Below are 8,505 nucleotides of genomic sequence, written 5' to 3'. Positions count from 1 at the left end.
ATGACTGATAATTGTTTCAACTCTTGACTGGAGTGATTACATGGTGATCAGTGTAGACAAAAGTAAGATTTTTTTTTTTTCATAGATCCAAAAAAAAACACAAGACATGATGTCTAATGAACACTGCGCTGTGTCTGTCAAACAGGGTCGCAATTATGTGCGCTTGTCACTTCCTGACACGGCCTGTCGCTTAGCAACGCGCAGCTGAGACGCTGGAAGAGTTGGAGCTCGGTTGGAATTTGAACAAAATAAAAAAATACAAAGGATTTAATTTACATCATGACGTAATATTATTATTTACATCTAGTACGATTCCAAAATCTTTTTCCAAGTTGATTTTTCCCGACAGGTGACTGAAATGGCCGTAGGCAGCTTTTATAATTACTGTGCCATTAAAGAAAAAATAAATCAAAACACATCATTTAGCCTTTCCACCCGCTGCACTCCCACGGTTCTTTTATAAATAGAATTTTTTCTTGTCCGCTGTAATTGTTTTGTTGCTTTGAGATGGCACGTACTGTAACTACGATATTTATACAACGTCCTTAACTTACCTGCGTGCTTCATGAACCACTTTACCTTAATAATCGGAAATTAAACCTTGTGAGTGTAGCTATAGTTTCACTGATCGTAACAAATGCATTTTAATTCAAGGTCCAATTTGAAGGCCGATGTTGTGTAGGTGACGCGAGACTTCCGCAGTTTCTAAACTACTACTTCTTGTACATTCGTGTACAACAGCACCCCGCTGTGGCTCATTCTGGTACTGATTCTTTGGTACGACACCGTCCGCAGTTTCTAAACTACGACTTGTAAATTCTTGTACAACAGCACCCCTTAGTGGCTTATTGTGGTACTGATTTATCGTAAAATTAAACCTACTTTATATTGTAATATCATAAATTATATATTTAAAATACTACAATAATACTATTATTTGAAGTTTAATCAAATATAAGCGCTTAATAAACAAACACAGATTTTAAAAATGTATTTCATTCCTTTTATTTATGACAGCAATCATAGGACGTATTTAGTTGGACAGAAAAAGAAAATGAAATAGAAAAAAACGAACACTGAATTTGCATGAAATGTATACTGGGGAAAAAAGTTCAAATCAACACAGTGGATAGAAAATGTCTCCTTGATTGACACATTAAAAAACAAAATCTAATTGGTCTCCATAATGATACTACAGCCACCAAAAATGAATTACATGATGTCGTGCAGTCTCACATTGAACCATTTGAGCTTCCCCCCCCAATCTCATTGCTCCTTCCTCCATTGAGTTCACCACATGAACCTCTGCGTGGCGGCGCTGTCCGGCCACTGGAACGTCTTGGCCACAAAGACGTAAATGGTGACGGCGTTGACGGCCGTGTACAGCAGCAACTCCAGCGCCAGCCTGGCCAGGGACGGCAGCGGCATGTGCAGGCGGTACATCAGGTACGGCACGATGAAGTAACGGAACTCCAGGAGCTTCTGCGGGACTGTGGCGGCCAGGAGACACGTCAGGAACGCCAAGCTCCAGAAGAGCGATCGCGCCTTGAGCGAGTCCAGGAAGTGCCAGCCGGCAAAAATGTACACGGGGATCAGGAGGAAGCGCAGCATCTCGTGGCTTCGGAAGAACCTCTTCCACACGTAGAAGGTGAAGTGACGGTTGTCAGCCAACAGGTACTTGTGCACGGCGGTGAACTTCCACACCAGGAGGACGGAGACGACGGTGGCCACGAGGAAGAGGACGGGTTGCTTTTTCATGGCTTGCAAGAAGCGCCGCACGCGGTGACGACACAGCGTGATGGGCAGGGAGAAGAAAAGGGCGAAGGAGAGGAAGTAGAAGAGCTGCGGGAAGTTGAGGCAAGCTTCGTGGTTGGCGCGGTCGCCCACCACCACGCCGCCGTTTTGCCACACGAAGACGAAGAATCCGGCGGCCACCAGGGCGTAGGGCCACGTCGCCAGCAGCGCCGCCTTCAGGTGCCCGGCGGAAGTGAAAAAATCCACACTGAAAAGCACAACCCGTTTGGCGCCGCTGAGGGAAAATGGGACCTGAAAGGCAGCCGACTTGTCGTCAGACTTTTTGGAATGCGCCGCCCGCCACGCCTCGTCCATGTGGCCGGCCACCAGGGTGCCGGCGCAGAAGGCCAACCACACGATGTTGGTCTGGCGGAAGAAGACGGCGCAGGCGCCGAGCAGCGCCGACGCCTTGTGGCAGCCGTGCAGCGTCATGAGGTACGTGAAGAGGATGAAGAAGGTGGAGCCGGCGTCCGTGTAGTAGAGGAAGTTGAAGAAGTACAGCACCGGGAAGGTGGACAGCGACAGGGCCGAGAGGATCCGCCTAGCAGCTGTTCGCGTCTGCAAGAGAGGGTTTTTTTCCTTTTACAGTCAACTTCGAGTCTCGAGATTCAAGACTCACCTTCTCCTTCGGGTGCAGCTTGCAAATGAGCCGGTAGAGCAGGTAGAGATTGCCACAGTTGAAGAGGAGGTTGATGAAGCGCAGCATGGCCGTGGAGCACACAACATCACCCGTCATGTCGGCCAGTCGCACCACTGGCTTGATGATCCCCACGGAGAACAGGTAGAGGCCCGGGAGAGTGGTGATCATCGGGTCCCACTGCATCAAAAGTTTGCAGTTATTTATCTGGACTAGCATCTCAAATGATTATTTTTTTGTTTGCATTGTAGAGAAGAACATCAATCATTTGGTGAGTTGGCTATTTTCCCATCGGATTAGGGGTGGGGGAAATCAAGTGGTTTAATTCAGTTGTCTCCGGATTAGCTCCGTTCAGTAATCCGCTAGTCGCTATAGCATTAAAGAGGATTAATTACCTACCTGGTTGAATTTCCCGTGGCAATAGTTTTGAGCTTGGGGCACATGGAAAATCTCATCCATGTAGGGCTCTCGTTGCTCTCGGGTGATTTTAGAGAAGAGCAAGCAGGACACCAGAAAGTTGGTGCTGCACAATGCGGTGAAGACGTAGCCTTCATATTTATCCATTTTCCAAACGCGATGTAAAACGCAATTGCTAGTGGAAACTATCTGTGAAAGATGCGAACCTTTCGTTTCATCCGCATTACTAGAATATGCACGATTGAAAAAGCACCTAAAAGTAAGAGATGCCTCTTGTTTAGATTGCAGGTACAAAACGGAAGCGCTTTTGTTGTTGACAGCGAGTAGTCCGTCACAAAAATAGGCTCGATGTGGCAACATGTAGAAGTTATATCCGAGATATTTTTTTGCAAACGTGTTTTAACGTAGTATTAACATATAACTAAGATGAAAATACCTTTCTAATTTTAAGTAAGGTTTTACAATTGTTCTCAGAATGTAATTTCTATTTTAACAAAATTATTTTTGTAAATTAGATTGACCGAAATGCGTTCTTCCGGTGTTGCGGTATTTTTCGTCCCCCTATGTTTCCCTCATGTGCGATGTCAATTTCTCTTTATTGTGCTCATCATTGATCTAAAAAAAAAATGCATGTATCTCAGACGCTGGAACTTTACCCGGAGCTCAATGTCACGCAAATTCTTTTTAAAGACGTGCAAAATGCCGCCGAGCTACGGCAAAACGCCATGGATGGGAAAATAAAAGGTGCCCTGATCAAGCCAACTATGGTGAGTTGAAATTCTGCTAAAATATGCATGCCATTCAGCTTTTAAATTTGATTTTCCCTTTGCATTAGCTGGTGAGTCCTTTCCAAGTGCTGGTGGCTGCAAATAAGGCTGTGCACTTCCACAAACATAATCAAATGAAGACAAGAGGCTTGTTTTCAGAGATCATCTTCAACCTGTCACCTACTAATAATGTAAGTTTGCTCTTCATTCGTACAAACTGCTTGTTTGGATCCGAGCAAATCATTTCTCTGTACAGATCTCAGAGGCCTTTAAAAGATTTGGCATCTCGGACGGTGATGGCACCGTCCTGGTGGTCTTGGTCCATACCAAAGAAGAATCCCACCTTGTGAGCGACATGGTGACCAAAGTGGATGGAGTCCAGATTCCAGTGGAGGACATATCATCCTTGTCAGACCTTGAAAAAATTAAAAAGGTACTGTTTGATAATGGACACATTTGTCCCAGTGGACTGTTTTTAATCTTTCCAATTGTCTTGTTTTTCAGCTTTACAAAATCAACCCAGAGGAGGAGAAGTGTGGAACTCTTCTGGATGCAGTCGTATGCAGAATGGCCACTAAGGATATAATGTAGTTCACACTTGTCATTGTCCTTTATTTGTAATAAAATGTTTATTAAAAAAATCAAGTTAGTGATTCTACGACTGAGTGAATCACACATCTGTCAATCTGGGAAGTTTCCGAGCTCGTCTTTTCCGATATTGCCCCCGCTTAAGATGCACACGACGTCGCTCCCTTCCAGTCGAGGTATTTTCCCCGCATTGATTGCAGCGAAGGCGGCCGAACCGGACGGCTCCACCACCAGACCCGCTCGGTACAGGGTGGACACGGCCGCCTTGATTTCGTCGTCGCTCACCAGGACGATTTCCTCCACGTAGCGCCGGCACAGCTCGTAGGGCAGCGTACCTAATGATGGCCATATTAAGATTATGTATCACTAGGAAAGTAGTAATGTTATTTTTTCGCTATTATATAATTAAAATGTTCACGTTACCTGCAAATGGCGGTGCCAGCCCTGACGCAATGCTACTTGTGTCCATGCCCACCGGCTTCTTCTCCAGGAAGCTCTTGTACATGGTGCAGGCTGAAGTCAAGCATTCCCATCAATGCTCATTTTCAAATCAGAAGACATTTTCTTCTTACCTCCTTCTGGTTCCACGCCGTAGATTCTGGTCTTGTCGCATCCCGATAGTTTGATTGCAGCAGCCACTCCGGCCAGCAGCCCCCCTCCTCCGCAGCATACCACCACCACATCAGGCTCTGGCACCACCTCCAGGACCTCCAGACCTAAACTACACACACGGTTAAACTTCATCCACTTGGATGCGTTTTATATCGAGGGTACCTGCCATGTCCCGCGATGAGATCCAGGTCATCGTAGGAGTGCAGGAAGGTCATGTCGTCCTCCTGGACGCAACGGTTCACCACATTCATCAGACAGGAAGTAGGAACTCGCTCCACGTCCACGCCAAAACTCTGACAAGAAAAAGAAAACTGAGTAAACTACTTATTTATGTGTCATGTGCATGACCTCTAACCTCTATGAGGGCCGATCTGGACATGGGGGCAGTTTCCGGCATGACCACTTTGCCTTTGGACTCGTAGTGCTTTGACGCATAGGCAAACGACTTGCCATAATTCCCTGCGGACATGGTGACAAAATTGCCACCTGTCTGCCTCCTGGCAAACTGATTGGCCACACCTCTAATTTTAAAAGACCCTGTAATTTAAAATGATTATTTGCTCAATCAAAGTTGGTAATATATCCATCCATCCATTTTCTGATATTAAAAAAAAAAGCACATTCTTACCTGTTCTCTGCATGTTCTCTAGTTTAATATGGATACTTTGGGCATTGTTGACAGGCAGGGTGGTCTGGCTCCAGAGGATCATGGGGGTGTTGATGACACCCAGTGGGCTTCTCCTCACTGTCTCCCTGGCTTCTAATAGAAGATCCAGGCTGATACTCTCTGCGGACACCTCACCCATCTGTGCAAAACTTGTTAATAAATAATAGTTAACCTTAAAAACCCTCAAAACATTCAGTGAGTCATTAAATTTCACTCACCTTATTCATAAAGACTGGAATACGTGCAGCTACTCGACGGTGTTACAATATTTGTTCCCCCCCCTCTGAAAGAAAGATTCCGCCATGACTGTGGTTTCAAGCCGGACATCTATCCGCCACGGACCACAACAATGGCCGTGCTCCCGAGTGACTGATAAATGTTTAAGGCAATTTCTTTTACATCTAATCAATTCGTGAGCGGAATTTGTCGAATAAGATGGGTGTTATACGGCACGTCGTTTGTGCCATGTCGGGCGGCGTCGACAGCTCTGTCGCGGCCCTATTGCTAAAGAAAAGAGGTAGGTCGAAGTCACATTGACAGGCCACTTTATTAGGTACACCACTACCATTACCAAACAATACAAAGTTGAATGTTTCTCATTCCAGGCTACAATGTGACCGGGGTTTTCATGAAGAACTGGGACTCCCTGGATGAAAGTGGGGTGTGCAGCACAGAGAAAGACTGCGAGGATGCCGACAAAGTGTGCCAGATGCTGGACATCCCTTTCCATCAAGTGTCATATGTTAAGGAATACTGGCATGAGGTTTTCAGGTATATTCAAAAGATCAATATACATGAGTGCCTTTTCCTGCCTGTCTAATTGTGATCTTCTGCACCTTTTCAGTAATTTATTAAAGGAATACGAGAAAGGAAGGACCCCCAACCCAGATATACTCTGCAATAAGCATATCAAATTCAACCATTTCCACAAGTATGCAATCATAACTCTAGGTATGTTCTAGTCTACAACATGGGCGGGTAAAAAAAATAATAATAATGGATTTTCTGACCTTTCTGGGTGCTTTTTGGCATGTAGGTGCTGACGCAATGGCAACCGGCCACTATGCTAGGACCTCGCAGGAAGACGAGGAGGTTTTCCAGCAGACCCCCAAAACCGGGCCCCTCGTGCTCTTCAGAAATCGATTTGACTTCCGAAACCGTACGCGCCTTCCCTCTTCATTCCCATTTTTTGCACCCGATTTCTCCTCATCGCTCTGCCCCCTTTGCAGCCGTGAGACTGCACAAGGGGGCCGACCTGGTCAAAGACCAGACCTTCTTTCTCAGCCAGATCTCCCAGGATGCCCTACGGCAGACGGTGTTCCCGCTTTCCGGTCTCACCAAGGACTTTGTGAAAAAGATGGCGGCTGAAGCGGGCTTTCACCATGTGTTGAAGAAGAAAGAGGTGACTCAAGATAAGAGCACGCATAAACCACATTTGTGTTTCACTCATCCCATTTTGTTATTTCAGAGCATGGGCATCTGCTTCATTGGCGAGAGGAACTTTGAAAACTTTATTTTGGAGGTAAGGGAGCGTTTCTGGTTTCTTTGGCAACTTAAGCTGCTCAAGATTTGTTTCACAATGAATCTCTTTTTGCCCCCAGTACCTTGAACCTAAACCTGGCAACTTTGTATCCATTGAGGATGGAACTGTAATGGGCACACATAGCGGCTGGTTCACCTTGACGCTGGGCCAGCGGGCGCGGATTGGGGGACAGAGGGATGCCTGGTTTGTGGTGGACAAGGATATCAATACTGGCGATGTGGCGGTGGTAAGGCGGTCAGATTAAAATTTCACTCGGTCGACATTCCTTCAAATGCCTTTGGCCTCAGGCGCCGTCCACCAATCACCCGTCTCTTTTCCGCGACATCCTGCGGACGGATCGCTTCCACTGGATCGCCGAGGAACCTCCGCCTCAACTGGTCCGGACTAAGATGATGGAGTGCCATTTCCGCTTCATCCACCAGATGCCGCTAAGTGTGTATATTTATTGATCAAGAATTTAAAAAAAAAAAAAACGTAGTCAACATGATTTTGTGTGCTTTCCAGCTCCCTGCGCCGTGACTCTTAACATGGACGGCTCTGTGTGGATCTCACTCGCGCAGCCGCTCAGAGCTTTAACGCCTGGACAGGTAAAAAAAGAAATAAAAAATCAATGCAACTTTTCAACTGTTTTCAGAGTTTAGCAACTCCCTCTCAGTTCGCAGTGCTCTACAAAGGTGATGAGTGCCTGGGAAGTGGCAAGATCACCCAGTTGGGGCCCAGTGACTTTACCATCCAGCGGAGTCAGCGTTCAACAGCTGCTCGGCTCAGTACAGAAAAGAAGAAGCCAGAACCTGTCAGATGACACGGCCTTGTATTTTAAAAAAACATAAATAAATGTATTTATAGAAAACTGCATCAAAATGTGAAACACGTTCTCCTGTAAATATAATGCAGTTATAACGCATAAAATGCTATTATAAAACATATAACGTAAATATAAAGCAACTTGTTGAAAAGAAATTGCGTTGTTATGCAGCTTTTGTCCACAGCGTGGTGCTGTTTCACAAGATAAACTCCGAGTTGGACTCAATTGTCGCATGCTTCATATTTAATTAGATGAAATCAAATACTGTGCAAGGTAAATGTACATTGTAAAGGTCATATTTCACTTTGAGACTCATAAGATTGCACATTACAATTTCTGAACAATAACAACTATCGAAATTTTAATATGCAAAATATGCATTTTCAGACATATCCAGACGGTAAATTTCCTAAAAGAGAACACAACTGTTATTTAAAGTGATTCAACTTTTTCCTCAATGCACTTTGAAGAACTTTTTTCATTTGTTTCAGTGAAGTTACAAAGGCTGCAAGGCTCTTTTAAAGTGCATTAAGGAATTGAAAGGCTACCTCAACTTATTGTCATAACAATACACTTGTGCGCATTGGTCACCCGGTCAGAGACACTTCCTAAATCTCCATGAGAAGAAGGGAGGGGTGAAGACCCCCCTCTGTAAGCATCCCAGTGGGGAACCCA

The 8,505-nt window shown here is 45.3% G+C and overlaps 5 protein-coding genes across 22 annotated transcripts in view; 3 read left to right on the top strand and 2 right to left on the bottom strand.

Moving 5' to 3' along the window:
• Positions 1 to 8,505, top strand: part of LOC119117275 — a 376,942-nt gene that overhangs the window by 253,127 nt on the left and 115,310 nt on the right. The window contains exon 9 of one of the 18 annotated variants that reach the window (XR_005096445.1): positions 8,015 to 8,018. The exons of the other annotated variants lie outside the window; for them this stretch is intronic. The gene's annotated coding sequence lies outside the window, so the exon portion shown is untranslated. The remainder of the gene's footprint in view (positions 1 to 8,014; positions 8,019 to 8,505) is intronic. 18 annotated transcript variants of the gene reach the window in all.
• alg10 (ALG10 alpha-1,2-mannosyltransferase) lies at positions 981 to 3,190 on the bottom strand. The gene is made up of 3 exons (XM_037243370.1): positions 2,831 to 3,190; positions 2,414 to 2,611; positions 981 to 2,352 (listed from the first exon to the last, which is right to left on the bottom strand). The coding sequence occupies exons 1-3, from the start codon at positions 2,993 to 2,995 to the stop codon at positions 1,291 to 1,293; spliced, it is 1,425 nt and encodes a 474-aa protein (XP_037099265.1). The 5' UTR covers positions 2,996 to 3,190; the 3' UTR covers positions 981 to 1,290.
• Positions 3,365 to 4,300, top strand: tprkb (Tp53rk binding protein). The gene is made up of 4 exons (XM_037243494.1): positions 3,365 to 3,615; positions 3,684 to 3,806; positions 3,872 to 4,048; positions 4,120 to 4,300. The coding sequence occupies exons 1-4, from the start codon at positions 3,475 to 3,477 to the stop codon at positions 4,204 to 4,206; spliced, it is 528 nt and encodes a 175-aa protein (XP_037099389.1). The 5' UTR covers positions 3,365 to 3,474; the 3' UTR covers positions 4,207 to 4,300.
• On the bottom strand, positions 4,199 to 5,775 carry srr (serine racemase). The gene is made up of 7 exons (XM_037243445.1): positions 5,701 to 5,775; positions 5,444 to 5,621; positions 5,171 to 5,352; positions 4,978 to 5,108; positions 4,776 to 4,924; positions 4,627 to 4,716; positions 4,199 to 4,538 (listed from the first exon to the last, which is right to left on the bottom strand). Exons 1-7 carry the CDS (start codon positions 5,707 to 5,709, stop codon positions 4,297 to 4,299), a joined length of 981 nt encoding a protein of 326 aa, XP_037099340.1. The 5' UTR covers positions 5,710 to 5,775; the 3' UTR covers positions 4,199 to 4,296.
• Positions 5,807 to 7,978, top strand: trmu (tRNA 5-methylaminomethyl-2-thiouridylate methyltransferase). The gene is made up of 10 exons (XM_037243424.1): positions 5,807 to 5,999; positions 6,088 to 6,253; positions 6,327 to 6,433; positions 6,519 to 6,641; positions 6,712 to 6,884; positions 6,951 to 7,004; positions 7,084 to 7,251; positions 7,313 to 7,457; positions 7,530 to 7,612; positions 7,681 to 7,978. The coding sequence occupies exons 1-10, from the start codon at positions 5,918 to 5,920 to the stop codon at positions 7,825 to 7,827; spliced, it is 1,248 nt and encodes a 415-aa protein (XP_037099319.1). The 5' UTR covers positions 5,807 to 5,917; the 3' UTR covers positions 7,828 to 7,978.

Source organism: Syngnathus acus, chromosome 23 (genome assembly GCF_901709675.1).
Source record: "Syngnathus acus chromosome 23, fSynAcu1.2, whole genome shotgun sequence".
Taxonomy (NCBI): domain Eukaryota; kingdom Metazoa; phylum Chordata; class Actinopteri; order Syngnathiformes; family Syngnathidae; genus Syngnathus; species Syngnathus acus.
Note: the sequence above shows the minus strand (reverse complement) of the source record. Positions and strands in the feature narration are given on the sequence as shown.